Source organism: Odontesthes bonariensis, chromosome 17, assembly GCF_027942865.1.
Source record: "Odontesthes bonariensis isolate fOdoBon6 chromosome 17, fOdoBon6.hap1, whole genome shotgun sequence".
Classification (NCBI taxonomy): Eukaryota; Metazoa; Chordata; class Actinopteri; order Atheriniformes; family Atherinopsidae; genus Odontesthes; species Odontesthes bonariensis.
Genome location: NC_134522.1, coordinates 22644449 through 22663711, shown reverse-complemented (window position 1 = coordinate 22663711; position 19263 = coordinate 22644449). Strand labels below are relative to the sequence as shown.

The window sequence follows — 19263 nt, the reverse complement described above, 5'->3', positions numbered from 1 at the left end:
AGGTACAGTACCCTTCTCTATGAATCTCTGCTTTCGTTCATCGTCTGAATTACAGGGGGACGTAGATCCTACGTGACAAATGGCAGCATTTGAAGAAGATGCATCTCATAATAAACCTCTCTCTCACTCTTTTTTTTTTTCTTTAAGGAGGGAAGGCTTACCTGAAGTGGGGGATTTGCAGCGGTCCTCTGAGGTGTTTGACCCGTCGTTGGAATCGCAAAGTGCTGTGGGAGCCGCAGAAATTGTAAGTAAAAATACAGCAGAAGCAGTCTTCTTGAGCAACTTTACCAAAGCCATTTCCTACAGTACACCTGGTGCAATCAATAAAGGGTCACCTAGTAGAACAAAGGGAAGGAGAGCTACCGTTACAATGTCGTATAAACGCAGCACTAGACTTCACAAATCTACCACAATCTGCTGACACAGTATTTGTACGGTTTAAACACAAGTCACTAAGTTGAAAGATACACAACCAGATTCTGTTAAAACGCCCTCGAGTCTAAACATTCATCTCCTACTTCAGCTGCCGAAAAAAAACTCAACAGTGAACTTTGGAGATTTGGGGCCAATATCAGAACCGGGGAGTGTACCTTAAGGAGACAGAGGAAAAGCTTTCGAGGGAAACGACGACAACGTGGGAAGGAAAAACAAACTCTGACACAGCAGGACTTACTGAAGTTAGACGAGCGGAGTTTTTTCACAGACTGAGAATACAAGTTAGAAAGTCTGGACACGTAAGACGTACCAGGTGGAATTTCTTCATAAAAAAAAAAAAAAAAAAAAAAAAAAAAAAAAAAAAAAAACAGTGAGACAGAAAAAACAACGGGAAATCAGGAGAGACAATGAGGAAAAAAAAAAAAGAAAAGCATAGAGATCTCAGCGGATTGCTGATAAATCTATAGCTGTGTTCAAACTAAATAAAACTAGCTTTAAAGGCTAGAAAACAGACATACACGATGTGGAATAAAGCACCACGCCGCTGAGACAGAAAACAAGGAATACAACAGTGACTGACAGGATGCTTAGGCAGATAGAAAGAAACACAATAAAAAGACATGACAGTGGGCTTAAACAGTCAAGTGAACAAGGCTTGTGTTATGTTTCGTCAGTAAAAGGAATCAAAAGGTGATTCTGTGACGGCAAAGCAGCTCTGATACAGCATCCACTCTGACCGCATTGGACTACTAAAAAGCTCGCACCCTCTGTCTTTTCTCTGTCCATCTCAACAGATGGAGAATCTGCCAGCGATGCCCCCTGTTGAGCGAGAGCAACTCCGCCTCTCCAAACCTATCCTCATAGTTTTAGCACCGCAAAGGGGAAACAAGGGGCTGCAGCAAATCAATAGAGGGCGGCTTGTATTTCAGTGGGAGCAATGGCAGTGCGGTGCACTGAGAGCAATTATACCGCAGTATCTCATAATGGAGACAGCAAGGCTAAAAAATGAGAGGCTGGTACGACTAGTGAAGAGCAGCTCACCTCCAGAGGGCTGTCGTCCTCTGCGTGGGGAGAGAGGCTGCCTCTGGTAGGGCTCAGACGGGCTGTAGAGCTCCGACGTTCCCATGTTGAGCAGCAAAGTTTTCTGGAGGTAGTCCACCACGGCCAGGCCGTTACTGTTTCCGTACACCACACTAAGAGACAGAGGGACGAGATATTGAAACTCCACACTGTGATTTTAGGCAGCCTTCATTTCCAGCTGCAGCTTACAAATGCTCGGTAACTGCCGCCTCCCAGGCAGGACGCGATTACAATTTCCTGGCACACACACAAAAATCTAGCACAAATGCAGCCACTGGAGAGATAAACACTGCGATGAAGACCAGCGTGGGCACAAAGTGATGGGATCTCGCGTCAAAATATCAAGTGAAGCGGCTGTGGAGACTTACAGGCCGTAGGAGGAGTTGATCGCCAGGCTGGTGATCTGCTGAGGCGGCTCCCCGCTCACCCACACCAGCTGGATCACCAGCTCCACCTGGTAGCCCGGAAACTGCTTGAGAGGAGAGCTCCGCAGCCTGCATCAAACACACAGCAGGATGAGACAGCAGGCTGCACTTTACACCTGCATGAATTATCACCCTCTGGGGTAAGCCACACTGACTAGATCACCATCTTTGTCGCTGCTTATTCCCCTTCCACATTTTACCGTCGAAACCTTTTCTGAAATTTTAAGAGAAGGATCATTTTTATGTGATGATTTGGAAAAACTCCAGGGGGAGAGAATTGATGACTACATCCCTTACTTATATTGGCTTTCTGCCATCAGAGTTTGGTGACAGCCTGCTTCACACTGACACAAACAGCTGAGCCAGACTCAACCTTTTTTTTTTTTTTTTTTTTTTTTTAAAAAAAAGGTGAAAAAAAAAGGGGTCCATACTGTAGGCATGGAATATTGTCTCGGGGTCCTTCGGAGGAGTTACTGCCTGTAGGGGGCTGAGCGAGGGGCTCACTCTGAGGGCTGGAGGCAGCTCCAGGAGTTGACGGGGTGGGGGTCTGCTCCCCTCCCGGATCAGGGGAGTCCACGTCGCTGAACTCGCACTGCATCCGCACCTCCAGCAGCTACACACAGAACAGGAGGACACATACTCTTAGATGTTAAGACCCACCTCAAACATACTCCCCCCTGGCAGACCCTTCTCGTGCCTATGCCAGCGCACACAAACCGGTTCTGCCCGGTTTTTCGTGTGGTGGTAAAAATGAACCACACGCGCCTACCTGAACAACTTCAGTGGTGATTTCCTGTTTGCTGAACCTATAGACGATAACATGAGCAGACACTCCAGCCACACAGAGCATCCTGCTCTCGGGACACCAGGACAGGGCTTGGATGGCAAACGGGTCTTCGTCTACGATGTCCGTATTTGGCTTCTCCTCCTTACCGCGGGCCCGCTCGAACACCTTGGCAGTCTTCAGCTTGTACAGCACTTGAAGCATTACTTTGAGAAAAGTGGTGGGGGAGGAAAAGAAAAGAAGGAAAAGATTTGCTACTGGAAACGCGGTCGAGACAGTAACTGGATGTCTCGGGGTTGGATGAACACGTACATTTAGGTCGTAAATGATTCACACCCAGTTTTTGATTAACGGAAAGTTTGATTTGCTCTGGCTGGAAATGATCGTGAGACAAAAAAGGAGAAGGCTCTGAGCTTGAAATATTGTTTAAGAGAAAAAACAAACTCTCTTTATAGAGAAATTCTTTGTTCATTCTCGAAAAATATTCATCCGTCTCTAATCAGTGGGCTAAACGCGCCAGAGACTGTGAACGTTTCTGTTCAGCGGCAACAGAACAGCTTGGAGACCCCGACGATCTGACTTTAAGTTAAAAAATGCAGTTACCATAATCTAATTACTAAAAATCATAAATAGAACAATAAGCAAAGAAAAGCTACTCACATGCAGAAGCATCCCAAAATTTGATCGACCCATCAGCGTGTCTATTTTCGGCAGGTAAGCAGGAAAAGAGCAAAAGGAAAAAATAAAACAAATCAGTGACATTTTTGTGAACAAAAGTCAAGCTATGAATCACAAATTATTTAATTTACTCAAGGATTACAGACCCTGTGATTATAATCTCTGAGTAACTCTGTGTGCCTTGGCCCCAGTTCCCACCACTAATGGGCCATTCCTGTAAGAAAAACAAAAAACAAGAAAAGTGATTCAATTTTAAAAATAAATAAATAAATAAAATGCAATAAAAAGCAATAACAGTAACTGCCTAGTTCCGTCTTCATTCGTGCACTTTTTTAATCTGCTGGGACAAAACGGTAAACTCCTGTTTTTGTGCTTCCAGGCTGGTAGTCTGGAAGCAGAATGTCTCAGAAACCTAAAAGCTTACAAAAAGGTAAACACTAAACTTAAAGATGGATGACAAAAGGAAGCAACGTACCCTCTTGCTGTAACCTTGTCTCTTCTGCCGGCTTCCGACAGAGTAAAGCGCGGGAATAAGTTCAGCAGGGCAGTCAACAAAATACTCACAGCAGGTCACGGGCGACTCGTGGATGGACAGGGGATATGGACTCTCAAAAATCGGATACCTGTCATGACAGCGAGCCATAGTTTACATTTGGTAATGAAATGCAATATCCTTCAAGGTAATGAACATGTCTGTATAACTAGACGGACAATATTCTAACTAGCAACTTTAAAATTTGGGGATTTTGTGCTGTCATCGAATGATGGTTGGGCTGCTGGAAATGATGACATTTGCTGTGTAAATTAGCACTTCTGAGGCTATGATTTGTCATTAAATTACTTGTAGATTTAACATGTGACAGTCAGAAGAGCAGCACAACCCTTAAAACAATGGGAGGATGTTTAAAAAAGAAAACCAAAACATAAATAGGTTACTGTGAGAGCTTTAGTGTTTTCCTTAAACGTTCTCATATCTCCTGCTTCTAAAATATCAGTAAAGCTGATTACCCAATCTGTCCGAGGTCAATTACGACCAAATCCTTCTCGAGGAGGACCACCACTGCATAAGGCTCCTGGAAGTCTGGAAAGCAAAGCGGCACAAAAACAACGCAGGTGAACGACGTGGCGCCGGTGGGGTGAGATATTATTAGGGGCACAAAATGAGCCGAGTCTGTCCAGAGTAGATGTTCGCAAGCTCACCGTTTGGATATGGAGTTTCGCACAGTGTTAGGAAATCTACAATGGGGTAGTCCATCTCCAGAACGGCAGTGCTCTTTCCGTGCATCACAGTCAGACAGGCTCTCCTCCCCACCGTATCGTAAGACAGGCCTCCAGACAGGACCATGAAAGGGTCCCTGAGATCAGTAAACACACACACACACACAAATGTTTTAAATGTCTGATCAAATGTTTTCGATTGCTTTGTATTTAAAAAAACAAAACAAAAAAACGAATCTCTCTCTCTGGAGATTATTTGGCCCGATTTCAAGAGACTCTACGAAGGGAGGGGGTTACTTTTTAATCATAACGACAGCTATATTAATCTCTGTCCTCAAATACCTGAAAAAAAAATGTGTGAGAAATAACTAGATCAGTTTCACTGTAATTGTTCATTTTCTGACATATTTCTAAGAGGAAACTTTTGTCCCTTCACTTTGTGATTTTGAAATAAGCTTCTCTTCACACACCAGCCGCAATTAGAGTGATCAAATTCCGATTGATATGTAGCCTGAGGCAGCAAACTATTTGCCACAAACACAATACAGACCGCACACAAAACAAAGCAAAGGAATAATTCTACAAAGGATCATTCCAGTTTTCTGTGCCGCTTCCATCCACATAAGAATGCCGTCAACAAGCCTGACCGGTTTGGTTTATGCAGAACAACAGGAAAGGCCACTTTGAGCACAGGATACAGATTCAGACACGAGTGAGTTAAGACACAGGATGGGTGGGAACTGGCGACCATCACACTTACCCAGCCCTTGTGGTTTTGTACTCCACTTTCAGGATAGGCTTGCATGGCTCTGGCTTTTTTCCATCCTTAGGTTGCTTTCCTGTTGCAAGTCAAATGAAAAAAAACCATATAGCATTCAGTTTTAAGCACACACGACTTGCATTTTAGCACAGGTCACACTTCAAACACCGAAGGGACTATGTCTCTTTCACTTGACGGGCCTCTGTTTGTGTATACACAACAACTCCTACCATGCGGAGTGATGATCTGCACGGGCTTGGCCGGGGCTCGTATATTCCACGTGGTCAAGGTGCCATCAGAGTGGCTGCACACAAACTGTTTACCCTCATGGTGCCAGGCGACTGAGTGGATTGCCTGAGAGAGACAACAGCACCCAATTAGGTTGTGACACATCACGCACTTTCAACTTCGTGTTGTTAAAAGTTTTGGACCAGGGAAAGGTATACAAGGTTTGTGTAGTTTAACTGGCTGAGGTGTCATTGAGGAATCTGTTGACTTTATGATAAAAAAATAAATAAATAAATAAAATAAAAAAAAACACACTTCCAATTTTCATAAACCTCATGCTATGAGTACAGTGATTTTCAAACATTTAATTTTACTGTACGTTTCACATCCTCCAAATTGAAAAAAAAAAAAAAGAAAAGGAAACTCTTGACATGGGGCCTGACAAGCAGCTATTTCAGGTTTTACAGCAAACCGTTGTTCCAAATACGTTTCTGAGCGGTCGGTAAAAAAACCAAAAAAAAAAAAAAACCCACCCCAAACAAACTAGTTCCCTCATAGAAGCAGAGTGAAGTGAAAATAAGTCCTTACCTCATCATAATTGTAGCGGCAGTCACCCTTTTTGGACTTCAGATCCCACAACACCACTACCCCACTTTCAAATCCTATCAGAAGCTGCAGTAATGAGAGAATAAAAAAGCACAGCTTAATCTGAAGTCACATGACCGCGATGCTCAAAGGTTGGATAACTCTTTGCTGTTGTGCTTTACAACTTTACAATTTCTCAATTATTCCTGATGCGCTTCTTTAAAAAAAAAAAAAAAAAAAATCCATTCGGGAGCAGTCGCTCCAACAGCTGCATATACAAAAGTTTCAAAAGTGCAAATCTTTAATACCTTTATTTATCAGAGTACAAAGGACATTCAACAAAGTATAAACATATTAAAAATTTGAAAGTCTGTACCACGCTCAAAAAACGTTGACCAAGGATTGGCATCGTCTCTGCATAAATGGCACCCTCCCACATATACATATACATATTAACCATTTCCTGCACACCGATGCCGGCTCGTGGCACCAGCAGTCATTTAACCCCAAACGCAGATAGAACACGGACTCATCTGACCACAGAAAACATGCCCGTCGCCTTTCTGTCCATCTGAGATGAGCTCACATCCAGATCATTTTTCCTACGTTTCTGCTCACGGTTGATCTGTGGCCTCCTCTTTAGGGGATGTTTCAGGTTACAGTTCTAGATTTGTAGCAGAGGACTGTAAAAATGCTTTTCCAAGTTATTCCAAAACGCTCCTTTTATACCCAATCCTGACACCCTCGCACGTTGTTGCTTGCACCAAATTATAGATTCAATAATTCCCTTTGTGCTTATCTCTGTTAATAAAGGTTCAGATATAGCGATACAATGACAGGTTGCAGTTTTGTTGCACTCTTTGCACCCACCTTTTCTAGATACAGGGTTTTTTCCTGTAAGAAACAGCTAACCGACTTACTGTGTATTCATAAAAGTGTAAAAATAACGGTGTTCATACACAACACTTCATTTCCTCATCAAGTTCCTCTAATGAGTTCCACACGTCAATGAACGCTGATTAATTCCAGCTCACATTCATGAAAAAGGGAATTTAAAATTTTTTTTTGTCAATCCCATGTTTATATTTGAAAACCTTTAATCCGACATGAATCTACTAATGCACCTGCTTTGCGTTAGGTTACAAAGTACGACATATTTAACATTAACACGACTCGTTGCCATTTAAAATCCTGCCGCCCCGCCCACCTTAACCTGCATCCAGGTCATGCGTTGCCCGCATCCCCCGACTTAAACATCTGCCTGTGACAGCAGTGGCCTCCCCCAGCAGGATGGCAGCTCCCGCCGCATCGGAAACGAAATCCGAGCTCAAGCCGTTGACGTGACAGATGCACACGGGTCTTACACTGCAACTCACTTAACCCGAACGACCTGCTGTCAATGTCTTGGCATCAGACAGCCCACGATACCCCCCCCCCCCAGAGTTCCCATGTTCGTGCCCTGTCCCACGCGGCACGTTTTAATGTCGTAGCTGACAGGTGCATGCTGGTCTGTCGAGGCCACTGTTAACTGTCAATTGTCATCAGTTCCTTTTCTGCCATCTCCACATTTAGCATTTTGAAAAGATTTTTGGAGATGACGGGAGGACACCTCTTCTCTTTCACCACGAGGAGAGAAAAAAAAACAAATAAATAAACAAATAAATAAAAAATAGAAAAAAAAAAAAAAGAAAAAAAAAGTCGTAAAATACCCTGACATTCAATCTAGCACATAAAAACTGATTTCTTTCACTTTTAGTGCCGGGATCTCTTGTACGTAACGTGGAGAATCGAAACCATCGGTTACCTTGCCCTCATCCATGGGGTTATCACTGATGTGCACAATAGGCCCCGGGTGTGACTTGGTGGATCTGTGACAGAATAATGAGAGTGGATTTAAATGTGGGTTCTCACATGGAGTACAGCTCAGATGCATCCAATATTGACTGAAAGACACTGTGCAGCTTCTACAGGGCGAGGAAAATAAGGAGGCAATTAGGAAAGGTATCACAAAAAAAGATGAAAATGAGCATCAGTGCAGCACAGGAGAAAGATGTGGCATATGAGAGAAACACAGAGAGAGAGCAGGGTCACATGTGGGTCTATGAGAGATTACAGTGTGTGGAGACACGATCACCGTGGCAACGGAGCAAGGGGCATGGAGGAAGTGAAGGTCTGGCCAAAAGAAAGTGTTGCTGCCGCTGAGCGTGGTCTGGCTCCAGAGGCTAATGATCTCATTGCTGCTGATGAGTCAATACAGTCAGAGATGTTGCAGTGAATAAAAAGGCAGAGACCCACAATGCAACACATCTGCAGTATAAACTGTTTAAAAATCACAACAGAAAGTGTACTGAGACCACATACAGATTTTTGTATAAGTGCTTCTGTACCCCAAAAACAAAGGACTTCAAACAAAGCAGCCAAGACGTGAGTGAAGTTTAGAGTCTAAATAGAAATGATGATAAGTTTCCCCTAATGAGATGCTTTGCTGCAGCCATCCTCAGCTGCTGCCTGTTAGTGGGTGTTTCATCTTCAATAAGCAAAAAGCACGCCTCATTTACATTCACTAAGGAGCCTCCTGATCGTTGACTGATGCGCCCACCTCCTCAAGTTGTCTTGAATTGAAGAGATGCTTTGAAGATGTTTCTCTTCACCGGAGATAAAAATGCTGCCATCAGACAGCATTCTTCCTTTTTAGGCACGAAACACCCCCACCCCCAAAAAAGAGCATTTTCAGCTTAACGATGGCCTTCTTCACGTACAAAACCTCATTTCCATGCAGTTTCATGAAAGCTGCCAATTTCAAATTAAACACTTGGAATCAACTCCAGATATTTGATTTCATTAAACTGTCATAAAGCATCGAGGAGACGGGGCCACGCCGAGCAACTGGAGACTCGGTAGCACTATGTGAAAAAAAAAAAAAAAAAAAAGCCTCCACGATTTCTCAAATCATAATGCAACGTTTCAGTTCAACCACTTTAAAAGTGGATACTTCATCTTAACCTAAATCTTTGCATACCTCTCATTACAATGTGCTTATCGAATGCTAAAAATTTCCGCTCACACCAGTTTTATTAGAACAGTTCAAATCAATAACCATGCTGTTTCAGGCGTTTTTGTAGCACTGGATCAATCATTTATCAAAGTTTCCATTTGATTCCTTAATTTTTAACCACTTCAGATCAGTCTGGTACACTGTTGCATAAAGTATGCATACAATACTTTAACACCAAAAGCCTGGTAACAGCAGGAGGGTTTCCATCAGAAGGGATTTTAATTTGATACGGTGCAGCAAGCATTACTTGAGTAGTCACAATCTGGCAACCCAACAGTAGGTTAGCCTGCGCACTACTTTGTTTTTACAGCTTTACTGGTAAGTGGTGCCGTCTCTCTCTACAATCCATCGCTAAAGTTAAGCTTTTTCAGCCTTCGAGGCAAATTCTAGATGGAGGAAAAGCGGAGTTTTGCACACCTACAGGCGATTACATGTTCCCATGGCAATGAGTGGATTTCAAGTTGCCACGCATTAGAACACAAGGATGTGGAGACGAGGCGCAAGTGTTCATGTTCACCAGACAAACTGGGAGCGTTCTGAGTGCTATCTACTGCACAGGCGGCCCTACTTAAAAAAAGAAAATCCCTTTAATGAAAGCTGTAAGTCTACTCTTTGCTCTCATCTTGACTTCTGGATTCTAAAACGACTGTGACGGCACACCGAGGCTAAATAGCAACAACTGCAACTTTGTCCAAATACTGAGAGTATTCAAATCATCATTTTAGATAAAACAAGACGGTTTCTGTTTAATCGCAGGAGAATGTCAGCCCACAAGACAAACTATGGAGCTAAAAAAGGTTTGATGACCCTCTTACAAAGGAATGACTGACTTGCATTTTAAAATTTACACTACATCTTCTCTTTTCCATTTTCACATTTAAAAAAAAATAAAAAATCCTTTCTCCATCCTTGCTGCCCATTTTCCGTTTATGACCGTGGCTTTTGAAACTTTTCCGACACCTTTTTATCCACAAAGAAATCTCTTCACCTGTATGTCATCTGAGTTATGTTTAAAATAAAGCAAAGGTTTGACGGTTGAAAGGATAAGACGCAAACTGCACTGTGAGCTTCTCTGTTGGCGTTTGCAGGAGGGAGAATGTGACACAGCAGATAAGTCGCTGGGGTTATCGAGCGGGCACCTTCTATCAGAGAAGTTCTGTTAAATCAGGCAGCAAGCACCTCCAGAAGCCTCAACAGTAAGTCCTGGCATGGTTCAATCACCACCTCCATGCCGCCTTCACACTGATCAGAGCTCCAGCATTCTCAGCTTACAGGACACAATATCTGTAAACACACAGGCCTCAGCATTCCTCTGCATTTCAGAGTTTCCTGGCAGAGTGTCCGCTGCACAGTTGCACGGAGAAGATATGCAAATGGCCGTGGTAAAGAAAGTGTGCGTGTGTGTGTGTGAGAGGGGGGGTGAAAGTTGTGAAATACAGACTCACAGTTCGATGGCTTTGTTCCACATAATAACGTAGCCTGAGAGAGTGAAGGACTCCACGTTGACGATGTGGATGTTTCCTCTTTCGGTGCCGATGTACAGCCATTTGCTCTGGAAGGGCAGGTGGCAGTATGTGATTCTGCAAGACATCAGGATGCATCACCAGCAGGCTTTTCATTATCTTGTGACTCAAGTCCCATCAAAGCCCCCCCCACCCCCGTTTGTCCCTAATCATGCTGGTCCAACTGGAAGGAGTAGTGACTGACTAGGATTTAATTACAAAGGCCTTGCACTGTGTCACACTAATGAAGCCTGACTATTTACTGGCCAGTGGGGAGGAACGGCAGAGTAAATACTGCCGTCTTTTCTCAATCGGGTTGAAGACAATTTGGCCATGCGTCGCATTTACAGATAACGGTTCTGTTTTGTCTCAACTGTCCACACATCGTTTGTGACATTTCTGTGGATATCTCAAGTGATTTGCAATGAACATTTTTGCAAATGTTACCAAAAAGTGACTGCGACAAATTATCACCACCGAAAGAAAGAAAAGAATTTTTATTTTTACCGAGTTGCTTTAGCTACCTACCCGACCTAAAACACTGAGCCGAAAAAAACTCCTCACATATATAGCTTGATCTGTTATCAAGAGCAAAAATATGAATTAGTGCAGCTGTAAAGACTGAAATATCGAACAACACTTCTAATTCCCCCACTGGGTTCAAGAAGAAAAATAAGTTGCCACAGCACCACATGGGGACACCGATTGCCACAAAACAGCTCATTATTCGGGATGAAGCGTGTGGGACCAGCTGCGAGGGCTACTTCCAAATGTTGGTTCACACGTCACAGAGAGACATAGATGCGGTTTATCGGCAAACCCAGATGCAGAAAAGAACAAGGCGTCGATGTACCTCTCCCGGTTGAACTTCAGAGAATGCAGGATGGCGGGGATTTTTTGCCTCAGGTTCCACAGGTGGATACTGTCATCAGCTAAGGCACTCACCAGCGCCCCCTGTGAAGACGGTTATGAAGAGAGGAGTTGTTAGCGGTCAGAAAACATCATGTGGCCCACACACTTGATGCTCGACATCGCTCATGGATAAGTCTTGCGTGCAGAAATATAAAAACATCAGAGAGGCACATGGGTCACAACAGTACTGTTAATGTGCAAAAGCACAGTTTAGGTTTGCAGAACATTTTCCACTCTTTACGATACCTGCTACAAAGAACGTGGAGGAGAAAATGCGGGCGGGGTGTGGATAGAATGGGAGGGAAGAAGAGTAGAGAAAGTCGAACAAGGAGACGGGGAACAGGAAATGACAACACACCTCGTTGATGAGAAATTGGAGCTGGATGACAGCAGCACCGCTCTCGTGCTGACAGTAGCACTCCACACCTGCACGGCCAAAGCTAGAAGTTGCCTCAGTCAAAGAAAATCAAGACAGTTGCCACAAAATAGGTCATGCATGCAAAAAACAGGGGGAGGATTTAAAAAAAAAAAAAAAAAAAAAACCCTCTCAAAAGGTACTGCGACTCATCAGAAAAATTCCATCTGCATTTCATCAAAAACATACAGAGTCAAAGAGCGTGAAACAAACTAGAGTTATAAATATAATTAGTGGGCTCCGTCGGCCTTATTTGTTCACACCTCTCAGCCAGTGAGAGCATGACAACTCGCACCTCTCTTTGCTGCACTGTTAATCTCAGGTTGGAGAGTCCTTGTCTGCGTCACGTGTGCACTCACAAACGGTGAGAGCACCCCTTCAGTTAGCGGTAGATGCGAGGCTTCCGAAAAGAGGGTCAGAAAAGCTGCATGTGACAAAAGAGAGTCTGCGTCTCTATTCCAATCAGCCTGTGGGGACTTTCACAGAGACGGTCATGCACACCAGGGCAAATGAATAAGGAAGCAGCTCGAGATCTAATCGTGAAAACAAGACAAAAGCTGTTCTGCTACTGTGATCGTGCCCAAAAAAAAAAAAAAAAAAAAAAAAAAAAAAAAAAAAAAAGCTGCTACACAGAAAGATGTGTTCACGATCTGGGTAGAGGTCAGAGAGCAAAATAACTCTGAGCAGGATTAACAGAGCTGTGATCAAACAATCCCTCAGCTCCTTAAGCAAACTAAGGTGGGGCTGCAGGAGACCGTTTCGGGACACTCGGCAGCGGGCATAATGTCTGCACGAGCAGGGAGGCAAACACAGACCTCCAGACTGAAAAGCCGGCGCCAGTCAAAAGCTGCAGCAGAACTCACATTCACCCCGTGACCCCTCCGTCCAGTTTTAGCTCTTTGCCTCACAGCATTTGGCAGAATTATTAATGGATATCGTGTCTCCACAGGTCCGCGACGGAGGAGGAAGTATCATCAAGCCTGATTCATACCCTCTGATGATGCATATATAAGAGCAGAGGGTGTTACTGTGTAACCTTTAATATTGATGCAACAGAGCAAGATCATTTCAGCAACCTCGCTGCAGGTAGCACAAGGCACCGTCATTGCCTGCTTGTTTTCCCACATGCATCTACTCATACAAGTGTGCGCTGTAAAAGGTGTCTGGAGGCCAGAGCTGCTTCTGCGGCAATGTGGGTTAACAGTGCTGCTGAGCAAAGCGACATTCTGGGCTAGCAGGAAATCACCAAGACAAACCTCAAAACTAGATTGTATCGCTCTGGCGAGCAAGTAGAGCATTCTTTTAAAACTCCCTCCCACACTTTACTACCATCATGTAAGCCACATGCCTGAACTGCATTCTGGAAGGCGCTTTAGGCTAATGGAAGCACGGGAAACTGGGCCCCAAATATCTCCCTTTATTGCTTAGGCAGTTTGAGTCATCAAACTGTCACTGCCAGAATATTAATTAGTAATTTGTTCCTGCTTCTCACACGTGACAATCTTTGAATTTCCCCCATTGGGGGATGAATAAAGTGTTTTTCTATTCTATTCTATCTTTTTGTCATTCACAATCATAAAAAGAATTATTTGAGATAGAGTACAAATTAAAAGGTAAAACCAAATAAAAGTGCGTTTGCCATCTGTCAACAGACTTTCCATCTTTTTTTTGTTTTGTTGGCAGTGGAGGAGAGCTCTGTCTAACATGTCGGATTAAAACCTCACATCAGTGTTGAGAACCGGCGACTATAAAATCCCCAGCATGTGATTCACATACTTTTCATTCTCGTGAAATCACAGAGGGAGGCATTGGCTGCCATTACAAGGACAGGACTTTCTGAATAAGATCCCGTCATGCTAACGGCAACCTCTGATAACCTCTCACCACAACCCAAAAAAAGCTCATGATCAAAGTGAGCGACTATCCCACCAAGCACAATATTACATCCAACAGGCATTTTTACAGTTATCTGATGGGACAAACGGCTGCTTTACGATGCATTCTTTCACCTCCAGAGTTGTATTTTCTTTCTTTAATCACTTGTTTTGGGCTCGTTTTCATCGACTGAATTCTCGTTTCTGTCACAGGATCTGGTAGCGCAGATCTGACGGAGTTCGGAGTGGAGGAGGACACACACTTTCAGAACAATGCAACAGGTTTTAAAAAGACACGGAGGTGAATAAAACTTGATGTGCACAGACGTTCGAACAGCCTAGAGGGTCATAGCGCGGGTGAGAGTCAGTAATCAGACTGAGATCTGCAACATGTAAAAGGGTGATATGAACGGGATATCCTAGCTGCAACTCAAGTCAACATCACACCTGGAATATCAGCTTATTTAGAATGAGGTCAACTGTCAGACCTCTGCAAAACAGCGCATATAGCCACTGTCCAGTCTGAAAAGACGTCTCCTATCAGGACAGAAACGTTGCATCGTATCACCCTTCCCTCTTAGTCAAGTCACTTTTATTCATAGAGCAGATTTAAGCCAACTAAAGTTGACCAAAGTGATGCAAAAAAGTAAAAACCACATCATAAAACCACAAAAAAAAAAAAAACAATAAATACAATACTTAAAATGGTTAAATATATTAAAACTGCAGCGACAATGACATTTTCAGCAAACATTAAAGGTCAAAGTGAAAAGCTGAGTCTTTAGAATCCTGGAGAGTAGGGGCAAGTAATTGCAAAAGCTTGATCACCCTTAGTTTTAAAGGGGAACTCCGGGGCATTTGAAGCGTGTTTCCATTGCTAGAGGTTGTCAAATAATGATAGTATGACACAGAGAGGTGCGTATCTGCGCTCCCTGTGTGAAGATCGCTCTGTTCGCACACCCTGTCATGCGAGGCTAATACGTGGTGGCTAAGGGGCAAGCGCTAACCCTTCCACGTAAAACAACAACTTGCACACTGCAGAAACGTCACACCACTTTATAACCCATCCGACAATAAAGTCACAAGCCTTACCATCAAAACCATATGCATGGTTCTCACATTACTGGCATGGGGACGTTACAAAACAACTTTATAAACAGCATGTAACTCACCGGCTGGTTGTAGGCTCGCGCATGTGAAAGCCCAGAAGAGTCGATGGAGAATAATCCCATATACAAAACAATTATCTTCTCTAGAAAAACTGCGTTCAAGTATTTAAAACATTACAACAATACTTGCCCAGTAATATTCTTGTAATGTTTTAAATACTTGAATGCAGTTTTTCTAGAGAATATAATTGTTTTGTATATGGGATTATTCTCCATCGACTCTTCTGGGCTTTCACATGCGCGAGCCTACAACTACCCGGTGAGTTACATGCTGTTTATAAAGTTGTTTTGTAACGTCCCCATGCCAGTAATGTGAGAACCATGCATATGGTTTTGATGGTAAGGCTTGTGACTTTATTGTCGGATGGGTTATAAAGTGGTGTGACGTTTCTGCAGTGTGCAAGTTGTTGTTTTACGTGGAAGGGTTAGCGCTTGCCCCTTAGCCACCACGTATTAGCCTCGCATGACATGCTGTGCGGACAGAGCGATCTTCACACAGGGAGCGCAGATACGCACCTCTCTGTGTCATACTATCATTATTTGACAACCTCTAGCAATGGAAACACGCTTCAAATGCCCCGGAGTTCCCCTTTAAGCCTACTTTTAGGCACAACCAGACGTAAAGTCACAGAGCCCCCCTGAATCAACAGATACTAATCAAACCAATATTTCAGAAGTGTGACGAGGTTTCTAAATCAGAATGGAATGTCTCAAAATACATTATAATCAAACGTCAAGCTCTCGCAAGGATTTCCTCTTTCTTTTCAAGCGTCTCAAAACATCACGCTCTCAGGTCACACAACACAGCTCCCGAAACGACGACACTTCCCCATTTGGTAAACCGAGGTGGTTCACCACAGCATTTCAACATCAACAAGTTTCCACACAACGTCAAATGATTACCATCAGGACAGGAAACTTTGCTTATCATGCTAGCTTACCAAAAAAAAAAAAAAAAAAAAAAGCTTTTAAAGCTTAGTTTTCAGCAGCCTTCCGTGTTAAGAGGAGGAAGCACCGTGGTTGTAGGCACGTCGACGGCATTTCTGCATTCAAAGCCCAACAAAAACAGAACATTCCTACTTTTAGGGTGAGCGGTCATGAGCAACAGTGTTCTGAAACTTACTCAGCTTGCAGGATTGATTCTTCTCTGCTCAACACTCGACAACATTACAGTAGTTTTACAAAGTTCTAAATGTTTACTGCCAACCCTGACCACAGAGCCAAAACATGCTCTGCCAAGAGCAGGAAACCGTCTCCAGTAACTCACTGATTAAAACACTGTAGCAGAGACAGGCCCACTAAAAGCAGACGCTTATTGCTTGTAGACACCTCATTGAGCTCACGTCTACCGAGCTGTGGCAGTGTTTCCAAACTGCAGGGGCAGCGAGGTGGATCGATACGGCTTGTCTTTTGATGAATGGACCAATTGCCCGAGTGACGCTAATCCCATCAGCTTCACCTTGCACACTCTGGGATAGCCGCGTGAAAACAAAACGCTCCCTTAATCTGAAGAGTGGATAAAGACGAGGAGGGAGCCACCTCTAATGAAAGTCTAAACAAAGCAGATAGCCCAGCCCCCCCTGCGGAAATCCCAAGCTAACACACTAACAGGTCGACCCTCAGGACGTGCAGCGTGCAGTACTCTGGAAACCCGGGGGCTGTTCTGTCGTCATGTTCGCTGTAAAAACAAATTTTGATTCATGAACACAAACCAACACAGCGCTAACTCCAAAAAAGCCTGGCGCGGTGTGTGCGTTTGTGGGGTCGGGGGTGGGACACGGCACTGGGACAGCTCGGTTGCGTTGTGCAAGTCCGGTTATGTTTACGGCACATATGAAGTGGCATCCTGGCACAGACTGGGCAGCACAGTTGATGAGGTTGGCTCCTCAACATATGGTAGAGGGGCTGTTCATGCAACTGCAGGGATGCCACTAATGAGCCTGGGTGCTCCAGGAGAGGGCGGCTGCCTGCTGGAAAGAAGCGCGCCCACCCGCTTCCATTAGTGTGGCATCCGATCGACAGGAGGCAAAAGAAAAAAAAAAAGAAAAAAAGATCATCACATACTGGGTGAATTCCCCTGAATTCGTGGAATGCCGAATGGCAGCTTGCTCACGCACCAACTCCAGGAACTCCACGTGTGCACGAGGTGTGGGCAGGGGTTGGTGAGGGTGGAAATAAAAAAATAAATAAAATGAAGAGCACATAAATCACCCATGCTTTGGTCTCCTTCAGCAGCCCTATTTGTTTTCAAGAGATGAAACAACAAAAGGATACAGCCTCAAAGCTCCAGTCTGAGTCCCAATGGCCAGGATTTTCTGGACGGGGTCAAAAGCCATAGAGGACGGTTGATATGAGAAGCCATGACGCACAGTCTGCAGGAGAGAGCAGAATTTTTATCAGACCTCCAGTCGGTTTAATTTATCATCTCCCACACAGTCAAGCTGGCATTAGAGGAGAAAAAAAAAAACAAACATGATCATAATTCAAAAGAAATGTAATCCATCAATGTGGGAAATCTGTCTCGTTATCAAAATGCATCAGATAATATGCTTTATCTGATGCAGTTTTTTCCCCCATGGAAGTGGGGACTAGAATATTTGCTGATAACAGTCTACCTCATCTGTGTAATACTACAGTAACACATGCATTTTCCTCTGTCCTAAGGCTTATACTGCAGCTCATTGCAAGGATCTTGCAGCAGTCCACACACCATAGTATCATCACCGTCAGCCATCTACAACTAAATTGTTTCAGGTCCAAAACCCTGCCCAGCCATCCAGTAACTATGTGCAGCTTTCAGCAGGATTATGTAACAGGTGATGCCGTGGCCCCGTAACCTGGGGAGCCGACCTGCTCTCTGCTCCCTGCAGGGGACGAAGCTGGTGGGCTGGCTCTCCTAATGATTAACACTAATGTTTGGCCTGAAACACTCAACAAATATTAAACCAGATGTGATTAAAATAGTTCTAGGAAACCTTGCAAGCTCACCTGTGATGCTGAGATTTGAAGGTCGTGTTTTTACACTTTTTTTTTTTTTTCCCCAGAGCTAAAATGCTGCTGAATGATGTAAAGGACTTACTTTGGTCCGCAAAGTTTTCTTGGAGCCGCAGCTGAAACACGGTGCCAGCTCACACGAGCTACACCTGAACTGGGCGCGTTCAGTTTCAGAAAATTAGCTGGGAATTTCGACCCCAATAACAGATCCCGCTGGGAAAGGATTTCCCCACGGCCAGTTCGAAGAGGAATAGTTATTATAGCGATGCACGAATAGCCCTGTGAACTTTGTGCTGTAGTTTTAAGGGGTGAATACGTCAGCCAGGTCATTTATAATGGCGATCAAATGCCTTCAGTGCAATGCAGGCAGTGCTGTTGCTAAAACTGTGGGACCCAACGAAGCAAGGCAGTCAGCGATTATAGGTGATTCCGTCTTCCCCATGTCACCAAAACTGCAACTAATACTGCTACACCTGACAGCAAACACAGCGGTTTAGCGCTGTTGGCACCCACTCGTGTGTTTTAAACATTTAAAACCCCACTGAGCCGTGCTGAGCGGCGCTAATGTTCGGTCACGCCGCTGTCATCTGACTGTCAAGAGTGCGAACACAGTCCGCCAGCGTTAGCTCTCATTAACGGAGACGTACCTTGCAAAGCTGAAAATGCTCCGACTGGAGAGTCTCCTGGACAACATCGTTTTCTTTGGGAGCACCCGGCTGAGCAGTTGCTGAGGAGGAGGAGGACGCCGCCGTGAAGCCGTCCAGCACCTTCCTAATGTTAAACTTCTTCATTTTCCTCCGGTACAGACGCGACGGTTGACAAAACGGATCAGGCGAGCTACCATTAATTGGATTGAGTGGGGGGGGGCAGCTGCTAGCTAGTTAGCTGAAATAACGCACAGTTAATGTTTTTCTGTCTACATCTCACATGTTACGGAGGGTGTTGCCAGCGCACTCTCCAACAGCATCCGAGTCACAAGCATTGACGAAGCAGGTCCTCTCCGATATTAGTGTCAATCCGCCATTTAAGCGGCCAGCTTTGGCGTTGTTCAATCAGGATCAATCGTTTCCGCGAGCTGCTTCCCCAGCCAGGGTTCAGCGGGTAGCAAACTGGCTACGGAAACGCAGTGAACTGCAGCAGGGAATGAGT

At 44.2% G+C, this 19263-nt stretch overlaps 1 protein-coding gene across 3 annotated transcripts in view; it reads right to left on the bottom strand.

The window, feature by feature from the left end:
- stxbp5b (syntaxin binding protein 5b (tomosyn)) overlaps positions 1-19263 on the bottom strand; it is a 28477-nt gene extending 9214 nt beyond the window's left edge. For 2 of the 3 annotated variants that reach the window (XM_075448759.1, XM_075448760.1), the window contains exons 1-20: positions 18762-19263; positions 17395-17492; positions 12021-12102; positions 11604-11704; positions 10694-10828; positions 7998-8061; positions 6197-6280; positions 5611-5734; positions 5381-5459; positions 4603-4757; positions 4411-4483; positions 3878-4025; positions 3549-3616; positions 3385-3425; positions 2710-2930; positions 2372-2553; positions 1884-2009; positions 1477-1628; positions 162-224; positions 12-68 (exon numbers count right to left, since the gene is read on the bottom strand). In XM_075448759.1, coding sequence (XP_075304874.1) covers positions 12-68; positions 162-224; positions 1477-1628; positions 1884-2009; positions 2372-2553; positions 2710-2930; positions 3385-3425; positions 3549-3616; positions 3878-4025; positions 4411-4483; positions 4603-4757; positions 5381-5459; positions 5611-5734; positions 6197-6280; positions 7998-8061; positions 10694-10828; positions 11604-11704; positions 12021-12102; positions 17395-17492; positions 18762-18905 — 2197 coding nt within the window. In that variant the 5' untranslated portion in view covers positions 18906-19263. The remainder of the gene's footprint in view (positions 1-11; positions 69-161; positions 225-1476; positions 1629-1883; positions 2010-2371; positions 2554-2709; positions 2931-3384; positions 3426-3548; positions 3617-3877; positions 4026-4410; positions 4484-4602; positions 4758-5380; positions 5460-5610; positions 5735-6196; positions 6281-7997; positions 8062-10693; positions 10829-11603; positions 11705-12020; positions 12103-17394; positions 17493-18761) is intronic. The other variant, XM_075448761.1, reaches the window with a different exon arrangement.